The sequence below is a fragment of the Sapajus apella genome, unplaced genomic scaffold (assembly GCF_009761245.1).
Source record: "Sapajus apella isolate SASKATOON/1434 unplaced genomic scaffold, GSC_monkey_1.0 scaffold98, whole genome shotgun sequence".
In the NCBI taxonomy this organism is placed as follows: domain Eukaryota; kingdom Metazoa; phylum Chordata; class Mammalia; order Primates; family Cebidae; genus Sapajus; species Sapajus apella.
Genome location: NW_022437038.1, coordinates 7,453,423 through 7,475,146, shown reverse-complemented (window position 1 = coordinate 7,475,146; position 21,724 = coordinate 7,453,423). Strand labels below are relative to the sequence as shown.

At 43.1% G+C, this 21,724-nt stretch overlaps 2 protein-coding genes across 9 annotated transcripts; one reads left to right on the top strand and one right to left on the bottom strand.

Annotated features, from left to right (window-relative positions):
* Positions 1–6,631: 6,631 nt before the first annotated feature.
* Positions 6,632–11,405, bottom strand: ARMCX3 (armadillo repeat containing X-linked 3). Of its 6 annotated transcripts, none has more exons than XM_032257830.1 (5): positions 11,218–11,405; positions 10,600–10,679; positions 10,275–10,335; positions 9,943–10,013; positions 6,632–9,648 (listed from the first exon to the last, which is right to left on the bottom strand). In XM_032257830.1, exon 5 carries the CDS (start codon positions 9,500–9,502, stop codon positions 8,363–8,365), a length of 1,140 nt encoding a protein of 379 aa, XP_032113721.1. In that variant the 5' UTR covers positions 9,503–9,648; positions 9,943–10,013; positions 10,275–10,335; positions 10,600–10,679; positions 11,218–11,405; the 3' UTR covers positions 6,632–8,362. The 6 variants fall into 6 exon arrangements, with proteins under 6 accessions (XP_032113721.1, XP_032113722.1, XP_032113724.1 ...); XM_032257831.1 differs by having other exon boundaries at positions 10,600–10,707; positions 11,218–11,377; XM_032257833.1 differs by having other exon boundaries at positions 10,600–10,707; positions 11,064–11,376.
* A 5,043-nt stretch (positions 11,406–16,448) lies between these two features.
* LOC116536160 (protein ARMCX6) lies at positions 16,449–19,369 on the top strand. Of its 3 annotated transcripts, XR_004262503.1 has the most exons (5): positions 16,449–16,584; positions 16,919–17,012; positions 17,355–17,438; positions 17,723–17,817; positions 18,729–19,369. XR_004262503.1 is itself a non-coding variant. In XM_032257837.1 (4 exons), the coding sequence occupies exon 4, from the start codon at positions 17,869–17,871 to the stop codon at positions 18,769–18,771; it is 903 nt and encodes a 300-aa protein (XP_032113728.1). In that variant the 5' UTR covers positions 16,449–16,584; positions 16,919–17,000; positions 17,355–17,438; positions 17,723–17,868; the 3' UTR covers positions 18,772–19,369. The 3 variants fall into 3 exon arrangements, 2 of the variants coding, with proteins under 2 accessions (XP_032113728.1, XP_032113727.1); XM_032257837.1 differs by having other exon boundaries at positions 16,919–17,000; positions 17,723–19,369; XM_032257836.1 differs by having other exon boundaries at positions 17,723–19,369.
* Positions 19,370–21,724: the final 2,355 nt, after the last annotated feature.

Sequence of the window (21,724 nt, the reverse complement as noted above, 5' to 3'; positions counted from 1 at the left end):
TAGCAAGTTTTTAGGGAGTATTATACTATATAGCCTATGTGTTAACATTATTCTCTTATTTCTTTTGATTAAAAGAACATATGTCACTAGTAAATGGCTACCATCTATCTATGAAACTTACTGAACTGGTGCATAGAATGATTGCATCAATTGCTAGTTCAACCAATTGTGTCAGTCTCAATGTCCCTCTTATGCTTATTTCATTTTTTTCATTATTCTATTATATGATTTACTATTTTTTCCATTTGTACCCAAGTTAATTTTATAAATTTAAATCTGTATTTTACCATTTTTGATAAGCATATTACTTTATCTTGTAAGTGTCCACCAAAATATCTTAGCTCATAGTGCCTAAACCCTCTAGATCTGACAACTCATTCTATGCTTCAAAAACATCAGTTTCTTATCTTTGGTTCCAAGTACATATGATAATATATAATAACTGTCTTGTTGGAAGAATGGAATAGCCAGCAGACTTTCAAACTCTCAAGTACACTGATTAGATTATTCATTGTCATATGTTCTAGGACAACATTAAGATTGTTTTCTTAACTTTAATTTTTATTAATTTTGGGGGTACATAGTGTGTATATTTATGGAGTACATGTAATGTTTTAATACAGGCATGCAATATGAAACAAGCACATCATGGAGAATGAGATGTCCATCCCTTCAACCATTTATCCTTTAAGTTACAAGCAATCCAATTACAGTCTTTGCGTTATTTTAGGGTATACAATGATTATTGACTATAGTTGGAAAAATCTAAGATTGCTTTCAATGAAGTGTTGTCACATTCACTTAAGCCACTTATTAGACTACCTTGTACAAACTGTGAGTTTGTCTATTTGAACACAATATAAAAATTATTTTTAAATTGTGGTGTGGAAAAGGCCTAAGCACAACCCAAAACCTAGAAGTCATAAAGGAAAAGGCTGAGGGATATGACTACATGAAAATGTAGATCATCTGCAGAGAATGACATCATGAACACAGTTAAATGAGGTAAGATATGCATGGCAGAATATACATGATGTATTTTAAGTGAAAAAAAATGGTTACAGGATAGAACACTATATGGAGTAAGAGTTCATTTTCTATTAAAAAATACATGTATAATAACTATGTATATGCATGGACAACATCAAATTGGTTATAGTAGATAACTCTGTAAAGATGGATGGGAAGAGGGCAATTTGTATATTTTACTTTATATATTTACCTGTTTTAATTTTAATAGGCATTTGTTATTTCTATGGTCTAAGAAAACACAATAAAGAAGATTAAAATACAGCTCATTGTGAAAAATAATCTCTCAGAGTGCTGGTAACCCCCAAATATTTCTCCAAGTGGTAGTCAAATGGCTAGTTCAATGCAAAATCCTGTCCTCTGATGCAGAGACTAATTTATAGTCTTTGTTACCATACGCTAATTTTTTCTCTTTCTACACTGAAACATACATATATATATTAAATATATATCATTTTTTTCTCTTTCTACACTGAAACATATATATATGTCTCTACACTGAGACTTCTATCAGTACTTTAAAAAAAATAGCTGAAAAACAGGTATGAGCTGAGAAGCGTAAAAACAATTTTTTTTAATAGCTGAAAAACAATTCCAAGGTCTTAGTGATACCATAATATTTCCTCAGTTATAACCATAGTCACCTAAACAAATGATATCTATATGTGCCATATATTTATAGACATTCACAAGTTATGACATTCATAATATAAGGGTTTACTTTTATATTAGAAGAAAAGCAGCCAGAATTCATTGAATTTTCATGAATGACATGATGCTGTTTAACACTTCCAACATTTGGCTATAGATTATATGAACCAACTTAAGAAGAGGTGATAATTGATAGTGATTAATAACAGATTTTAAAGAATCATTCTCCAAGTCCAATGGATCAAAGACTTATAAAATGTTTTAAATGTTGTTTTATTCGGTCTTCTTTATATTCCATCATTTCTAATATCAAAAAGGGAGACCATTTGAACTCATTTTCAATGATGGAAGATAATACAAATTAAAAGTTTTGTTTTATGAATCCATTTAATTTGGTCTGGATTTTCATTATAGCTTATTGTAAGGAGGCCACAACAATTAACATGAAAATAGTCAAAATCATAATTTAGTGAACAGAGGACTGAAAATGGGAAAAAAATTAAGAAGGAACAATTTTGCTCAGATTTCAAAAACATTTAGTAACTAGGTATTATTTCCCATTAAAAAAAATCCAGAGAATTAAGAAATCAATCAACATGTAAGGGAGAATGCATTGCAAACACTGCAGTCTACTCCTGCTGTAAAAGCATATATCATTCAGAAAACAGGATAAAAACTCCACAAAATTGGTCTGGTCAATAATTTCTTGGACATGACAACCAAAGCACAGGCAACAACAGCAGAAAAAGATAAATGGGATTATCTCCAACAAAAATGTTTCTGCACAGCAAAGGAAACAATTAACAGAGCAAAGAGATAACCCACAAATTGGGAGAAAATATTGGCAAATCACATATCTGGTAAGGGGCTAATATCCAAAATATATAAGGAACTCAAACAACTCAATACTAAGAAAACAAGGAACTCAATTATAAATAGGCAAAGGATCTGAAAAAACATTTATCAAAAGAGACAAACAAATGGCCAACAGATATGAGAAAAAAAAATGCTCAACATCTTTAATTATCTGGAAATGCAAATTAAACCACAATGAGCTATCACCTCACACATGTTAGGGATACCTATTATCAAAAAGATAAAAGACAATCTTTTTTGGTAAGAATGTGGAGAATAGGAAACCCTCGAACATTGTTGGTGGGAATGTAAATTAGTACAGCCATTTCAGAAAAAAGTATAGAGGCCACTCAAAAAGCTAAAATTATAATTACCATATGATCCAGCAATCCCACTTCTGCATATATATTCAAAGTAATTGAAATCAGTATGTCAAAGAGATAGCTTCACTCCCATGTTCACTGCAGCATTATTCACAATAGCGAATTCATGGAATCAACCTAAGTGTCCATCATTGGATGGTAAAGAAAATGTGGTAGATGCAAATGGAAATACAGTGGAAACAATTCAGCCTTTAAAATGCCGGGCGCGGTGGCTCAAGCCTGTAATCCCAGCACTGTGGGAGGCCGAGGCGGGTGGATCACGAGGTCAAGAGATCGAGACCATCCTGGTCAACATGGTGAAACCCCGTCTCTACTAAAATACAAAAAATTAGCTGGGCATGGTGGCGCGTGCCTGTAATCCCAGCTACTCAGGAGGCTGAGGCAGGAGAATTGCCCGAACCCAGGAGGCGGAGGTTGCGGTGAGCCGAGATCGCACCATTGCACTCCAGCCTGGGTAACGAGAGCGAAACTCCCTCTCAAAAAAATAAAAAAATAAAAAAATAAATAAAAAAATAAAAAATAAAAAAAAAGATTTTAAAATGAAGAAAATTCTAGCCAGCCAGGAATAGTGGCACTGATCTGTAGTCCTAGCTACTTCAGAGGCTGGGGTGGGAGGATCACTTGAGCCCAGGAGTTTGACAGCAGCCTGTGCAACATAATGAGACTCTGTCTCTTTAAAAAAAAAAAAAAAATTGTCAGTTGCAACATTTGCAATAACGTGTTAACCTAGAAAACATTGTACTAGGTGAAATACATCAGGCACAAAAAGACAAATGATGCATGATCTCGCTTATATTTGGAATCTTAAAAAGTTGAATTCATAGAAGTAAAGTAGAATGGTAGTTACCAGGGGATGAGGGTAAGGGGAGGCACTAGGAGAGGAGAGATGTTCCTTAAAGGGTACAAAGTTTCAACTAGACAAGAGGAATAAGTTCTAGTAGTCTCTTTCACTGCGTGGGCACTATACTTAATAATATTTCAAAATTGCTTAAAAAGTAGATTTAAAATGTTACCACCACAAATGATTAATATGTAAGGTGATGTATATGTTAATAGGCCTGTTTTAATCATTCCACAATGTATTCATGTATCATAACTGTACCCCATATATAGATACACACTTTTATCATTTGTCATTATAAAAACTAAAATTTTAAAAAGTAAATCACATTCCTAAAAACAGTATACATCTCTTAAACTCTGACAGCCAATTTGATCATATATGTTAGTAGTCATAAAACTACCACCTAGTGATGCTCTGCCTCTGCTAGAGGGGCATTTGGGAAGACGAAATTTATAATTGTGTCCAGGGAGAAATGTGCTGCAGCTCTTGAATATAAGGACTGGATTTCAGCAACAACTTTATCCTCACAGCAGAGATGGATACACCAGGTTCTCCTACTTTGAGGGCACCCTGTCAGAATAAAGTTACCTCTCTCATAAGGCTTCCTTCACACCCCTCTTCCTTCTCCCTCCTCTCCCACCTATCCCTGAAAGCATATATTGCCCAAGCCCTTAGTACAATACCTGAGAGAGCCCCAGGGGAAAGGGTCAAGCACAGAGCTATACCACTCAGATAAGTAAACATTACTTATCCTGCTAATACCACACCCTCAGAGCGGTGCAGATCAGGAACCTCAGGATGATGGTGAAACAGCTCTGGCTTAAAAGCAAGGAAGAGCCATGATTTAAACAGAGAAACCAAAGAAAACCTTCAGCCTGGGATGCGATGCAAAATTAATGTAAAAAGCTAGCATTGAAAATAGTATGAATCATTATCTGAAAAGCCATTCTCGAGGGAACCTAGCAAAGAAATTAATGAAAGAGCCATAAACATAAAATTTGCCTGAACCACATCAATTTGCTAAGCCTACACTTGAAATCTGTTTTGAAATGAGACAGGTAAAATGTGAATTTTTCAAAAAAGAAAATCCATTTCCTGAGTCTTGAATTATTATGTATATTGGGTGACAATTTATAACACAACAACACTCTGCTTTTGTAAAATCGCCTTTGAACATATTTGCACTGGGATAGACCCACTTACATTCCTAAAACTGTTAGATGAGAACAAAATCAAAATAGCAGGACATCCTCTGGGTTTCTGGTTTCCTTGGTTTTCCAGGAACTGTCATATTGCCTCCTCACTGCCCCAATGGGCTGCCACAATCAGCTACAATCCTAGAACTCTGTCCCTCCCAAAAGGATTGAGGGTGACAATCTCCTATGTGAAAACGTTGGGACATCAGCATGTGATTGGTATGACTGGACCAGGTAGTCACACATCTGTCTCATACACCTTTCCCAAGACTCCGGGTTATTTAGTCTAAATAAGATCAAATGCAGGACATCAAAAATGCATGCAGTGCACGTGTGACCGTGCCAAGCTAAGATTAGTTCCTTCTCAGTCTCTGTTCTGTCCAAGAAAGGTTCCAAAAATTCTTGGCATCCAGTCACACTCAGAGTCACCTTGTGACCAGAGCAATGACAGTAATTATTCTGTATTAAATGCCCACTGATACATGGCATGGTGTTATGGGAATTGAAGGGTCAGAGAAGCCCGGAGAGGCTACCACCAATGATATCCCAGAAGGAGGAAATAAAGACAAGTAAGAGGGAAGAAGTGGAAAGAAGAATGAGAAGGAACAAGGGAAAGGGGAAAGGAGCAGATGGATGCTAGTCAGGCCTGTACCTGCCTCACTGGGGCTTTTTACTACCCGAGTTAGCCTCATTTTCACCCCAGGTGTAAAACTCACTCCACACCTCAAGTTCAACATGACTTGATCTGGATTTTTTTATATGTTCAAGCTACATATCTGGATCAAGGCACAAGTTTGTACTCATCAACTCTATTTTTTCAAGTAGTATATCTCCAATGAATATTATTGTTTTTTGAGGAGAAAGGTTTTAAATCAGGCACGGAAAATTTATCAATAGTATGATCCAATTTGATGTAAAGAATATATAAGTATATGAACAGTAAAAGTATCTGGAAGGGTATACATTGTTTCAATTCTATACTTCTCTCCCCAGTTGCCCATAGTCCCTTACAATTCTTTTGCAGCCCTTTACTCTTTGACTCTGCAGCTTCTCTCTGGAGGATCACATCTACTTCCACGTGCTCAGTTATCATCCATCCTCCAGTGGCTCTCAAATCCTTATTTGTAGCCCATTCATCGCCTCTGAACACCAGATCAATACATTCAAGTGACAATAGGATATCCCCATCTGAATGTCACACAGGTACATCAAACTGAATTTATTTTAAAGGAATTAATCCTCCCCACCCCATCACCTCACAAATCTTTTTTCTCTCATCTAACAATAGGAGCAAGGAAAAATGTTAGCTCACTTTTCCATCACCCCACTTTTAAAACTGGTGCTAAATGAGTTGCTGCATATGCATGATTTAGTAGGTTTACCATACTCAGCAACTTTAAGCCAACCTGATTTTGTTTCTACTACAAACATGACAATACATACAGGGAAACCTGGGTCTAAAACCAGGTAAGTGAATAGAGGATTTTACCCTTTTCTGGCCTCATATATAAAGTAGGATAACATCCCCCAAACAACTAGAAATATATTGCAGAGGCTGGTGTGATCATGTCTGAGGAAACACTTTGAATTTTCAGAAAAAAAAAGAAAACTCTAACCTGTGAGAAATTATTTTAACAGTTGCCTTGCAGGAATGACAGAACTTTACACAGTAGTCACTTAATAAATGTTAACTTTTATTGTTACTATCATTTTTTAAATGACACTAAAACATGGCAGAATGCCCCAGCAAAACAAAAGTCAACCAGAAAAACTACCAACCCTGCATTCTAGGTAATTAAGGGTGCCCAATTTTCTTAATGAACTACTAGGTGCGAGAACATTGTAAGTACTTTGCATATATTATCTCATTTAATCCTCACAATAAGCCCCATCTTCACCATTTATCTATCATTTCAGAGAAGAAACTTCAACCTACCTCATTTTTAATCTAAATATTTCTTCCATTCAGTACGTGTTCCAATCAATCACTTGCTTCATTCCCAACACTTTTCTTTTTCAAAAACTTCCTAAAAATCAATACCCATTTTGGATAAATAAGAAAACATAAATGAATAAAAAGTAAAAAAGTAAAGATCACTCATTATCCTTCTACCCAAAGATAACTACTGTTCCTATCTGGATATCTATAACTCCAGTTTTTTGTGTCCTTTTAAACATATGTTTTATTAGTCTCAAAAAAAATGGAAGTCTACTTCGAATACTTCTATGTAGCCTTTTTTTCTTTCTCACTTCACCATGTATAATGAATAGCTTTTCCTGGCAATACAGATTTCCTTCAGCATACATATAATATCCTACTGTGTGAACACTCCTTACTTTATAACCAATCCAGTGTGCTAGATAATTAAATTGTTTCCAATTTTTACTAGCTTAGGCAGTGCTGGGATGAACAGCCTTGTACATAAAATCTTTGGGCAATTATTCAGTTACTTCCTTAGGACAAAGGGTTTACACATTTTAAGGCTTATGATCTGTATTACCAAATGGCCACCCCTACGGTGTGAAAGGCTCCATTTTGCCACATCTTCACTGACACTGCACAGTAATACAGACTTTCACATGGACCCCAATTATTTTCTAGTAAAAAAGATTTAGTGGCTCTGGGTGTTCAATGGGATAATATTTAAACAGCTCTCCACAACTGGCTTCACTCAGCTTTCCAAAATTGTTTACTCCCACTTGCCACACTCTCCACTCTAAGCAGAATGATGTCCTGACTGTTTTAGGAAAAGGGCTCCTACCTCCATGCCTTGCTCACAACATTCCCCTCTCGTCTTGCCTCATGGAATGCCCTAACCACCCTACCCCATTCAGGACTCATTTTCAATTGCCACCTCCTCTGCGAAGCTTTAGCTGACTAGCACATCCCACAGAAGCTTTTGCCTCCTCTGTGCTCTCAGAGGGAACATCTGACAATGAGTATAAGCTCCAGATATTCCGTTATCTTTTGGTTTGTATGTTTCTTATCTCTCCAACTAGGTAATAAAGTGAAGAACAGGGACGGTTTCTTTCTTTCTTCTTTTTTTTCTTTCCAGCATTAACATACAACTTTATTTATGATATACAAATTAAATCAATGAAAATGACAGAAGGGAGCTTACTTATGATGAATTGGTTCACTGTCACTTATGCAGAAGAAATAGCAAAATATTTCAATCTAGGCAGTGAGATAAAAAGCAAAACATGTTTTCAGAACAAGTAGAGATATTCATTCATCCATCTTAAACCTAAAGACAAACTCGGTTAAATATCAGCATTGATGATACAATATGATATTCATTATTCAAAACTGGCAGCTTAAAGGATTCCTTTACCATATAAACAAGGTGGAGAAAAGGAATAGTTTACAATGTGTGTTGCTTCTAAACTACAAAATAAAGGAGTTATTCCTGGCTCTTTGGGAACATATGTTCAGCCAGTTTGGCCATGAATTTTCCAACTTTTACTTTCACCAAAAAATCATGATGGCTTTCTATTCCCAGAACCTTATCAGCACACACTTGAAATTCTTTTAAAAAGAAAAAAAGTGAACCTTCACCAAATTGATTCTGAGTAGGTTCATTTTCTTCCCATTTGAAATTATCATTTATGTTCTCAAATATGACCAGAAGTTTAAGAATAACTTCTTTGTCCTCCTTCTTATTAAAGAGAGAGCCCAGTGAAGATGGTACTTGGGCCCTGAGCAGTTCCCTAGTCATAGCTGGATTTTCAGCCAAATTCAAAAGGAGTTTCAGAACCTGAAGTTTGGTTTCTTCATTTCCCGCTGAAAATAAACGAAAAAAGTCAGAAATGGAATTAGCAAGCATGTGCTGATACTCGTTAGTAACAGTCATATTTGTAAGCAATCTTAGTCCAGCCAGCTGCACAGATGAGTTCAAGCGAGAAGTGATTGTGTCGTCACACACTTGATTCATGTATACCTTAAGCCTGCGCTGATTTTCAGCATTCACACTCAAGTTATTAAGGACAATCAAAGCCTTTTCTTTAACTATGGGATCTCGAGTATTGAGAATCTTTGCAACAATTGGGAGACCACCCAGGTCACGAATAATATCTCTGTTAAATGCATAAGCAGCATTGTTACCCAGAGCAATTAAAGCTGCTTCAAGAATATAAGGCTTTTCAGACATCTCAACCAAGCAAAGAACCTTTTGTAGCTCTTGAGGGGACAAAACGGTATCATCTGAATTGGGGGAAGCCCGTTTCTGTACAGCCCGACGTGCCCGGGTAGCCCTGGCCCTTGCCCTGGCCCTAGCTCTGGTTCCAGCTTCAGTCCCAATCCGGGCCCAAGGTGGGTACCATACTATACTCTTGCTCTCATTGCTGTCATCATCATCATCAGACCAGTCATTATACCTGGCCCCAGAACAGTCCCCAGCATCATCCACATCCCCAGACCCACCCTCAGCCATTTTTTCCTTGTTCTGTTTTCTTCCCCTAGTCAGTCTATAAATGCAATAGCAGGCGCCAGCCCCAATCACCAGGCCTGCAGTCACCCAGCCTACTTTCCTGGCGTAGCCCATGCAATCGTCCCTGACAATAGCAGGGACCAAGGAATAGAGTAGTCACTCAGGCTAGGGGAGGAAGGCTGTGGGACTGGGTGCAAGCCTGTGGAGGGTAATCGTCTTCAGCCACTTCAAGGCCACAACAGCCGATTCTGGAGGTTGACCTAGGAGTGGGAGAAGAAAATCAGATTTGAGTTTCTCTTCTGCTTGTGTTGCCTGCCCTATGCAGGGAGTTGCGCAGAGGGACAAGATAATAATAATTGATTGCTGGGTAAGAAATGTAAATTTTTGACAAAATCTCTATGTCTGTCATTTCAGCCTTTCCCTCCCCATCCCAGTTCATTCCGCCCAAAGCCTAAATAATGCCAACGGAATCCACAGACTGAGACTTCTGCTGGGGTATCAGTCATCACAACCTCAGATATCCCCAGGGACCTGACTAGAACGCTTGCACTAACCTCTTCAAGACAAGCAGTTCGCCCCTTCTTCTTTCCCCTGGTGGTGTGCCACGCCCAACAACCTTTCCAATCTGCAGAGAGACCAGAGCCAGTGAGAACGGAGGACTTCATGAATTGACTGTTCAATTGTTGCTTTCCTGATTCACCATCCCGGTTATCAGGTTTGTTTTTAACCTCTTTATGCCATCCCAAACATGCACAGGTCTGCCCCCTCCCTAGCCTGAAATGGGAGGGAGGTAAGGAAAATAAAGCAGGATTGGATAAGCCTCTCCAAAGTGCGGCCGATTTCTAACCCCTCCCCCATTCCAGGCAGCCCCCACGCCCACACCGACCTCTATTGATCAGAGGAAACTTCCTCCCTCGCTTCAAGCGAAGCCACCTGCTACAGCAGACCTGCAGGATGACAGATCGAAAACAAGGGGAGAAAGTGCTGTTGAGAGAGGAGGATTACGAACAAACTATCCAATAGGTTTCCCTGCTGTCATTTCCCCTACTTCCCCCCCACCACACACACACAAAGCACGCCATTTCGCCACAGTTCGGGGAGTGCGAGAAACACATTCGGACTCAGACCTGTACCTAAATTATTACCTTCTCTGGCTTCTCCCCGCCCCCGCCGCCACCCCTGCCCCTCCTAGGGTCCCCAGATGGTCTTACCCTCAAAACGACCTTCACCGATTGGGATTAATTTCTTTCCTCTTCTCTTGCCTGGCGTTGTGCCGCAACCTACAGAAAGACTGGCCACCCGGGAGAGGCTTGGACCCACTAGATACAGAGCCATGGTCACTAAGACACAGCCACAGGCAGAAAGACGGGAAACTGCCGCTACTGAGTGTTTGGTGGACGGAGTAGTCCCCAGAACACAAAACTCTTTTCTAATTCGGAGGCCTGGTTGTCAGAGGTTTCCCACCCCTACTACCTCTCCTTGGGGTTCTGCTGACATATCACGTTGCATTTCAGCACCCCCGCCCCCATATCCAGCCATTCCCCTCCCGCACTTTCCTGGCGGAGTAGGGGCCAACACCTAGGCCACAGCTCCCTTTCCGGATTGCGGGCCTAGGCTCCCAGCAGTCTCCCATCTCCCAATCTCTGAGCCCCTCCCCAAACACCCCCCAGCTCACCGTTTCGCAGCATCGAAATGGGCTGCAGGCGGGAAATATGTCTTGGAAAGCGGGCGGCGAGTGGGAGAGACGACGGAGGCGCCTCAGTACCCGCGACGGTCTCGGCCCTACGCCCTCAAGCACCCCGACTTTATGGAATCTCCCAGGCACTGACCTGCAGGGATCCGAGACAACTTCCTACTCCTCTTCCTTTTACCCTCCGCTGCAGGCCCGCCCGCCCTCAGGGCAATGGGGAGCTGGTACTCAGACGGGAACAACGACCAGAACAAGAAGGACTTCTGCACACGTCAGCTCTTGGTCACGTGAGAGCTACGTCATCCACCAACTCTGGTCCCCAATTTCCCCTCCCACCAGCAGTGCGGCAGAAGAGGGCCCGCCCCCCTTCCTTCCCTCCCCCACACCAGGCCTCTTTCTTATTCGATAATCTCATCACCTTGTAGTTGTGTTTCCCTTCCTCCGGTTACCAGAAAGGGACAGCATCTTCCCCTGGGGCTACGGGCCACTTGTACTCTTTTGAAAAATTACCTCTTCCTTCCCTAGGCTCCTGGGACAGCAGCCTCTCCCTTCACCTCCCCTCCCCTAAGCTATTAAAAGTCTACCATTTCCTCTGAAATCTAGTCCCAGATCTGAACGGAACAAGTGATTAGAAAAGAAAATCTGGAATGAGAGTGTGGCTTTTACTTTCTTAATATTCTGCTATTTTTGTTCCCTCCCTCCCCCACCGCCAGCCTGCATTCTTTTTATGAGAAAAAAATACTATAAAGCTATTTCCATTTTAGAAGAAATGAGTGGAGATTGGAGAATGATGTTGAGTGATGGCCTTCAAAATTCCCACATTTTCTTACTTGGTGAAGAGTGTTACACACTTCACTCAAAGCAATCTTAATGTCTTCTGGGGTCTAGCACACAGCACAGCCCTGAATGAGCTAAGCAGTGTGTCTGACAGTATGTAAATCTTCTGACTAGGCCAGTCTTCTGAATAGGAGAGCTACAGACTTTCACCTGCATCCATTAGCAAGGATGAGGCATTGAAGCCACAAAAGCCAGTAAAGCAGAGAAAACAAAACTAAGGAACAAACATAAGTGCACAGTAGGTATCTGTAAGATAAAAGCATGCACACTGACAAAGTGGGTGTGCATACAGAGAACATTACAAAATATACTTGGACAAACTAGAGAATATCGTCTATAAACAAAGTAAGTAGTAAAGGAACACACACAAAGACAAAATTGGCTGAAATTGGAACCTAGCAATTAGGATGAAACTGTTTTACTCACTGGTTTGACAAACTGAATAATTCACACATCATCAATGATTTAACTTTTTTAAAGTAGGAAAAGGAATAAAATAATTACATCTCCTCATTGTTTAAGTTAACTAGATTTGGTCTCAGTTGCTTGCAACCGAAAACCTTAACTAAAGCACAATATAAAAACACTGGTAATAATACAAAAAGTAATATAGCTTTTCAGAACATGGAGTCTTCAGTTAGATATTACCTAATAGTTTGAAGAAAAGGTTGTTATTTGAGTATAGCTTTTAAAATACATAGACAATATGGGAGTAAATCAAGAGACTGAGGAGGTTGAGAACATGCAATCCCCCAGGAAAATTCATATCTATGTAATTTCTGAAAGGCAGTACAAGAATGTGATTGAAATTTATTTAGTAAACAGAAACCAAATCAACTATATGATCCTGCATTTAGGGAAAGATCATTTGTAGCAAAGGGGCTTATTCGAGCATAGAAATATATGAAAAGGACAGAGGAAAGTGTTGGTATTTCCCACACAAGCACTGTCTGGAGGAAAAAGAGTGTTAGCTAAGGAGAATGGGACTTTTCACTTTCCCTGGCAGAGTCATGCCCATGATATGTAATAGTACTTCATGCTTCCTCAGCTGAAACCCACTTCTTAAGATGAAGGAATACCCTTGCTCTGATTGCAGGCTTACCAAACAACTTTCTAAGTTGTGGTTTCCCAAGTAGTAGCTTGTGTACAGGGAAAGAATGGGCAGGTAAGACTGACAGAAACCTCCAGTACCCCCTGACAATTGCATTTCTCAGGGCAAATTAATTCAGTTGTCACTCCTGTTGAGACAGCTTCCCTTGTAGTTTACTTATGAAGAAAGAATGCAGAGATCCATAGGTTTGAGCATTCAGATCTAGATTTATATATAAGTCTCTATGAATGGGAATCTTTCCTCCAGAGGCAACTCTTCTCAGCATACAAACAAAATCAGGATTTGATCACGTAGTGCTGAGGCAGAGACCCTGAACTGTAGATGCAACCTTGTGGAAATCCTGTGGGAGAATCCCAGTGGCCTTGGCTCAAAGAACAGCCTTGTGCATCACCATTTCATAACTATATCTTTCTAATGTTTAGTCAATGGTGGAAATTACAACTAAGATACTCTGTGGCAGATTATGCCCCCACCATCAGTTATAGACAAACAAAGAGTTAATTTCCAATGAGGTTAAAGGACTCCTGCAAATCAACAACAACAGCTGAAACAGTTTACATTTCTCCCTGGGAAAAGAAAGGAAGTGCGTTTTACATTTTATATACCCTATTGTTTTTTCCTCAGCAAAAGGGTGTGGTATTGTGCCCAAGACAGACTAACCAAAAGCTGTCTTACTAAAATTTCAATCTTCATCAGAGAGATGGACTTACGGCATCCTGAAAAGATATCTTTCAATTCCTCCTACCTAACCCCTCAGAGACGAACCTAGTCTTCAACATTCCCTCCTTGTCCAAGTTAACCAGGCTTGTTCTCTGTTGTTTGCAACCAAACAACCTTAAGTTAGACATAATATCAAAATTACACAATACAAAAAGTAATGTAACTTTTCAAAATAACAAGCTTCTATAATTTATTTTTTTCACCCTCCACAATTCAAGTAGTGTCACCATTTGCTGATTCTTTCTCTTTTCCTGGTACTTTGTAAGTTACATATCACATGTGAACTGATCTAAGCCAAAAGGTTCATTTTGCCAGTGGTTTCATCATTTTTTTTGCAGGCTCAGGTGCTTTTAACAGTCCTGTCTGAGGACTTCCTTAAGCATTTTCCTTCCTCACTTTTGAACAGTATGTGAGCCTTGTAACATGTCCTTACGTAAATGTTTGTTGGTAGATGTATAATGGAGAGCAAAGCAGTTTTTAAATGTCAGTCTCCAGGTAGGAAATGGTAGAATTGTTCATCAGAAGAACAAAGAGGTAAGGGAATTGAAAGGGTGTTATAACCATGGGGTTTCAGGAAGTTTTAGACAGGGAGTTGATTCAAACCAGGAAAGGTCTGGCATATGGCGAGAATGGTAGTAAGAAGTTATATATTGGACTAATTGGAGGATATACCAAAAGGGCGTAGATATTTTATGCTAGTGAGGAGAGGTAGGAGTAAAGTTTTTGTCCTTGAAGTCTGGCTAAGTGTTGTGAAAGTGAGTCCTTATTGTAAAGCTACGTCTGTGACACCAAGTCATCTGTCTTTATTAAGTCTTACATACTCCTTAGTTTTTTCTAATGTATATATTCAAAACAAACAAAAACCACTTACACAATTACCTACCTAGCAGCCAAACGCTGAATGACGGACAGTTGAATCTGAGAGCTCTGTTAGTAAGGCTTCATAAGTATAATTCATTTGTCTAGGGGTACTTAATAAAGAGTCATGAAAAATAAACAGTATAAGGAAATGATGGTGAAACAAATGAGGTAAAAACGGAGAGAGATAGGGTATGATATTGGTGAGTTTGGACTATAAAAGAGGAAGACCTGAAAGCTGTGACATATTGACTTCTGAACATTCACCAGCAAGGCACTAGGACTCCCTAACTAGCCTCCTGAAAGGGCCTCCTCCACAGCAGGGGCCCCTCAATGGGGAGCCCCTCCCTCTGGGGTGTCATATTTAAATGTTGTAAGAAAGATGCTGCCTGGAGTGTCTATATTTAGAGTATGTCTCCTCAGTGGGGACAGGTGGATGCGTGGGGACTAATTTCTGCATACTTGATCCCTCAGTTTTGGGAATATTCTGAGTGGCTTGTACGGGTGGCTCAGTGAAGTTGTAACAAAAGGCAGGAAATGAAAAGGCCTCTTTTTTCTGGCAACTGCTTGAGATCCTGTGCATTGCCCTTCAACTTGTGAGGGGGAAAAAAACGACACAGATATCAAGGGTGTTGCAGTGATTCCCAGTCACCCACAGACCCTCACCAGCATCCCCACTGGAAAATGCTGAACACTCGCCACTGCTAGAGTAGCATACAATACATGAATGGCAGACACCAGAGAGATCGCAACAGTGTCATGATGAAATGAAAATTACCTCTTTCAAGTCTCATTTTCATCAACGGGGAAACAGGGAATTCTCCAATTTCTGGGTGATTTATGGGTTGTACCATAAAACTCCAAAATAGATTTTAAATAAAACCCTGTGAATGAAAGGCAGGCTAATCTGTGAAGTCACTAATCTGTAAAGTTCATCTGAAGATGTAAGATTCATCTGAAGATATAAGATTCATCTGAAGTTGGGATCTGCATAAAATCTGTCCTTTGAAGTCAGAGTGAAAGCCACCCAGCAATCATCTATGAAGATCTTAGACATCTGACACCTAATGCTATGAGCTGAGCCAGGAGAAAGAGACAATAATTCACTTACCTAAAAGGTCAAAATTAGAACACTGACCTTCTCAGTACAGATTTATCCATCAATTTATAAATCACATTTAAAGCACAACTGGTTGGTTGTAAGGGTATGTTTTTACATTTTAATATGTTGTTTCAACTTGATATTTTCAATTTAAACTAACTTCACCAAATCAATGAGGCCTCCCTATTAACTGGGAAATCTTGCTTATGTTATATACATTTTTTAAAAAATTTTTTTGAATTGTTTCTTCTCCAAGAGGGAAAAGCTTTATTGGTTTTTGGTTTTTTTTTGTTTTTTTGTTTTTCTGATTACAAAATAGTGTAGTTCAAGTCAATAAAAAAGAAAGGACAAAATAGAACCTAAATGTTATCAAAATACTCATTTAAATCTCACCACTACCTGGACTTCCGTTTCTGCCCCTCCCCCAATGTTGGTGCAGAGACTGAACATGGAAAAGGGTAGAAATTTAAGAAAGGGTCTGCAGGAGTTTCAGAGCCCAGGAAAAAATGAGAAGATTTCCCAAGAAGTGTAAGTGAAGAGTAGACCCAGGAAAAGATGCTGCCCCTTCTTGGAATAACAGAAACACAAATTCAGACACCAGAAAGGCAGGGCCACTTCTGGTTTCTGGTATTGTTACGGAGGAAAAAAGTGACAGGGCCCCACTGTGGGGGTTGAGGGGGAGATACAGGGCAGGCTGGCGCCTGCCGCACTGCTTGTGGGAGTGGAAATTGGGGGCCAGAGCGCACTAGTGACGTGGCCGTCACGTGACCAAGAGCCGCCTAGAGCTCAAGTCCTGCTAGTCGTCTCCGTCTGGGTACCAGCCCCCTATTACTCTGCAGGCGTGTGAAGAAAGAAGGAAACTAGCTCGGACTGTGCAGGTAGGTGCGAGGGTGGACGCTGCTTGAAAGGAGGTAGGGGTGGAAGAGGGCCAAGAACGCCGCAGATCCGAGTTCAGGCCGATCACGGCTGGGTCCCTTTCTCGCCTACTTTCTAAATACTGCCTCCCACCCCCACCCCACCCCACCCCGTGCTCATTTTAGTAGAGAGAAGTGGCGGGCTACGGGTGGGTTGGGGTGAGGGGAGTGAATGGCGTTTCCAGAGACTCCGAGGAAAGAAATCCACAATCAGGGTTCCACAATCGGGGTTCCAGTGTCCTGGGTGCCGGTCCGTCTACCAAGCACTCCGTCCCCTCGGTCCCTTGTCTGTTTGCAGGTTTGTAGGTCTGCTGGCCTGTAAGGCTCGGCGCAAGTCTCAGCGAGAGAAGGAGAAAACTGCCTTGGTTGGAACCTTGCAGGTCAGTGTGAAGGTAGGATTAGCCCAGAACCAAGGGTGGGGGTGGCGGAGCACGGGGACTGGGATATGAGAGGGCCGGGTCCGAGTCGCCCTCTCCTGGCCCCTTCTTTCTCCACACCCCCTCCCATTTCGGTACAGGGAAAGGGGTGTGGCGGCCTTTGCTGGGGAAATGGCGGACAACAAGGGGGGCGGGGGAGGCCCGCTTCGGGAAAGTCAGGAGAGTATGAGAAATCTTTTAAACTCAAGTGCCTAAAATTCACAAAAGCAGAAATTGGGAACTGTGTCCTCACTCCATCCACTACACTTTCACATCTCCATTGCCGTCTACCTGTCTTTGCATTTGTCCTTCTGCCAGACTCTTATCTGACTATCACCGTGGAAGGACCACTGACAACAGAAGACAAGGGAAAACGAAGGAATTTATCCGACTTTGGTAGAGGTTAGTGAGAGAAACTGCCCTTAACCTTTGGGGATGGAGGTCCGGTGAAGGACACTAACTGAGAGTTACTCACCCTGTTACCCTCCTAGCTGACCAATCTCCTGCTCTTCCTATGGGTCCAGGAAGAGAAATGTGGGATCCTGAGGGTCGATAGAGGAAGATAGAAAAGAACAAAGAAATTGTTTCCTGTTAATCTGCCTTTCTCACCAACTCGAAATCCGGCCTCTCTGTGACGCACAAAGCCAAACATAGCTCCGAGCCTTAATACTCTATTTTACCCATAGATTCATCACAAGAGAGCTACAGGAGCCTGGAATAAGCTGAAGACTGCTACCCTCCACCATTACTCATCCTGGACCTAACAGACCTCTTCAATCAGGTGGAGCAAGGCCCTCTCCTGTCCTGCCCCAAGGCTGGAACGGACTTGAGCATGGGCCGGGCTCGGGAAGTGGGTTGGATGGCGGCAGGACTGATGATTGGGGCTGGTGCCTGCTACTGTGTTTACAAATTGACCATAGGAAGAGATGACAGTGACAAGCTGGAGGAGGAGGAGGAAGAGGAGTGGGATGATGACCAGGAGCTGGATGAGGAGGAGCCTGATGTTTGGTTTGATTTTGAAACTATGGCTCGGCCCTGGAGTGAGGATGGAGATTGGACTGAACCTGGGGCACCAGGTGGCACTGAGGACAGGCCCTCAGGGGGAGGCAAGGCCAACCGAGCACACCCAATAAAACAGCGGCCCTTCCCCTATGAACATAAAAATACTTGGAGTGCTCAAAACTGTAAAAATGGCAGTTGTGTTCTTGACCTCTCCAAGTGTCTTTTCATTCAGGGAAAACTGTTGTTTGCCGAGACCAAAGAGGAGGTATTTCCATTTAGCCAGAATATCAACAGCCATTTGGCCAGCCTCTCAATGCTCAGACACACGATCCCCACTCCAGACCCGGCAGCTAGAGAGGCTTTGTGTGCCCCAGATAACTTAAATGCGAGTATTGAAAGTCAGGGCCAGATTAAGATGTACATCAATGGAGTGTGTCGGGAGACTGTGTCACGTTGCTGCAACTCATTTCTGCAGCAGGCCGGATTAAATTTGTTAATAAGCATGACAGTTATTAATAACATGCTTGCCAAGTCCGTTTCAGACTTGAAGTTTCCTTTGATATCAGAGGAAAGTGGATGTGCTAAGGTTCAGGTTTTGAAACCGCTGACGGGTTTGTCTGAAAAGCCAGTCTTGGCGGGGGAGTTAGTCGGTGCCCAGATGCTCTTCTCATTCATGTCCCTCTTTATCAGAAATGGAAACAGAGAGATTCTCCTGGAAACCCCTGCCCCATAAAGGGCCCTCTCGAACACACTGGGACCGATTCCACTCAAAACGCGCTTGGTTTGCAGATGTCAAAGAATCTGCAGAGGGTGTCACTGAAGATCCAGCCTTAGCCAATCACCGCCTCATTGGGTGAAAGTTCCAGCGCTCAATCCAGGACCACGCTCTTATTGGCCAGGCAGGGGCTCCCACCGAGCTTTGAGTAACTTCTTGGTTGTGCAGGCTGCAGGCAATGTTGGCATTGTAAATTCCTCCCTGGCAGCCTCCTTCACGAGGTGAGGGGATCACTTCGGCTGCCTGCTGTGGACAAAGAACATCAAATTACAGCATCACGAGTGCTATTGTTGCCTGTGGTGGTCTCCCTGCCCAAGTGGGACCGCTTTGCAGAGACCAGACGCGTATCGCAGCTTGAGCTGAAAATGCATTTGTTGCAGCTTAGGTTGAATTATTTTTCGTTTACCCTTTCTTCTACACGCGCCTGATGGTTGGTGAACCTAATCATCAAAAAAGTGTACTGCTCTTCTGTCTATTGTACTGACTTAACCTCTTCCACCCAAGCCGGCATCTGTGTGTATCATCAATAAAGTTGTGTGCTTTGATTGGCAGAAAAGAGCCATGGTCCTTGTCCTTGAGTTTACAGTCTGCACGGAGAGAAGGACAAAAAAGGCACGGGTAAACGCCAGCTGACTGGGATGTCTGCTCCCTGGCAAATGCAGGCTTCTCAGTGCTCACAGGAGGCAGGGATAGAGAGGGCTGCACGCAGCGCTCAGAATAAATTTCAAGAAGAGGCTGGGGGCGGAGGTGGGGGGAGGTGAGGGGCACGATGGGGGAAGTTGGTGGAATTAAGGTGGATTGTTGAGAGGACTGAAAGAGAGGACACCCTTGGAGCAGGTAGCACCGTGCCCGGCACAGAGAAATCCCTTCTTAATGTGTTTTCCTTGACTGCTGGCCTGGAAAGAAAGATCAGAGGCCCTGGCCTTTTCCTTTGTCTGCGCATCCCGACGTCGGGGTGGGGACCGGGGTGGGGTGGGTATGGACGCTCTCCCAGACAGCGGGTCGCGTTTATTGCGCAATGATCGCGATGAACGCTGCGGCTTGCCCAGCACCTACCCCGTGTAGTTCTACGCCTCCTGCGAAGCCACGGGGAAACCTGCTTCCAGCCGTACTTCTCTCTTCCTTGGGATCCCCAGCGTTACTTCCTGGCAGAGTGAGACGATTGGCCGCTGCTCCCTTTGGAGGAAGCTCCTTTCTGCCGTATCCCCACTACCTTTGGCAGGACCCAGGAAGGGGACAGAGGAGCCCTCCATCAACTCCCCGCGGGGGTGAGAGGGCAGATGCTGAGGGTACTTGGCATGGCCATGGCCACTCCATCCATCCGTAGACACCTGCACACCCTCCATCTGAAGTCCCGGCACCTTGCCAGGAAAGGATGAGCCCCTGGGCGCAGAAGCACTCCATGGGTCAGGGCAGCTCGTTCTGCCCCGCCCCCACTTTCAACATGACCAGATCCCACCCAGCAGGTTTAGCCCCTGAATCAGCAAAGCCAGGTTCCCTGCACTTTTGTGATGTGTGTGTGTGTCAAGAGGTGGTCCCCTTCCCCCAATTCATGACGAATCCATTAAGCACATCTGCTTCCCTTGGGCAGGGCTGCTGCTGCGCCCTGTGTCCTCTCAGTCTCCCAGGGCTGCTCCTGTGGGTCACTGTGCCCTGGGCAGCGGCGATCTCTATGTGCTGGGTGTTCTGCTTGTTCTCTTTCACACAGAACAAAGCTTTCTTTTCTTGTCTTATTCTCCCCTCCCCCTGCAGCTTGGTTTCCAGGTGGGTTACAACTTTCCTGCTTGTACCATCTGCCCGGCAGTCCATGCCGGTCAGAGGGCCTGAGTGCCTGCTAGGTCCCCCAACCAACTCTGGGAAATCCTCCCACCTGGAATGGGGACCAGGCCTCTTCCCAGGCCCTGGTGCCTGGGATGGCCAACAAGTGACTTGCAGTTGCTGTGACACCCACCCCCCCTCCCCCACTGCTGGGGCTTCCTTGGCTGGCTGGCTCTGGGAGCCCTGTCTTGGTTCCTAAGAGCTGTCAGTCAGAAGGACCACCCTTTCTCCCAAGCCAATCACAGTTTGGCTGGGCAATCTGATTTCAAAGGGGATTTCCCTGCAAACAGCTCCTCATCCACCTTTTTTTTTTTTTTTGCAGTTGTGCTCCATCTCTGAGGCACTTGACACAGTGAGGCCACAGCTGAGTCCTAACTCAGGGAGCACCCCAGAGGCTTTCTGCTCATCCCCTGAGCAAGCTCTGTCACAGGAAAGTCCAGCAGCATCCAAGTGTCTCCACGGCATGGTCTTGGCCCAAGTCAAAACCCTGCTGTCCATTTTCTGGCACTGCCCTCTCGAAAGCGCTCACACACAGCCCTTCTGTCCTGCCCGTCATCCCTTGACTGTCAGGAGCATGCCTGCCTCCCAGGCATGCATGGCAAAAACACCTCCCCTTGTCCTTCCGTCTCAGCACTGGCAAGAGCACCGGTGCCCCCATTCCGTATGTAACGCAAACATAAATACAGCCCTGAGCTGTCAATCACAATACATACCTGCCTGCTGCAACCCAAAGACAGTCTTTCTGGGCTTTCCCGGGGCAAACATTGAGAAAGGTCAGCAAGGCTGAGCTTGCCACCTTCTGTGGGGAGTGCCCTGCCTTGATGGTGCTGCCCCAGCCTCAGCCCGTCTCTTGTGTCAGTCTGGAACTGCCACCACAGGCTATCTTCCACTTCCAGAAAGGGCCCTGGGCTTTGCTTCTCAGCTATCTCATGAGCCCGTTTCCATTTGGTGCCTGTAGGCACTGACTGACTTCCAGACCAACTTCAGGTGCCCTCCCCAGCCTGCTGCCTCTCCTAGGGATTTTATGGTTTGCCACCCCCACCCCACCCCTGCTCCAGGTGAGTGCACACAAGGTTGCAGACATCCAGCTTCC

Coding starts and splice junctions, on each gene's coding strand:
- ARMCX3 (XM_032257830.1), bottom strand. CDS start 9,502: ATGGGCTACGCCAGGAAAGTAGGCTGGGTGACTGCAGGCCTGGTGATT.
- LOC116536160 (XM_032257837.1), top strand. CDS start 17,869: ATGGGCCGGGCTCGGGAAGTGGGTTGGATGGCGGCAGGACTGATGATT.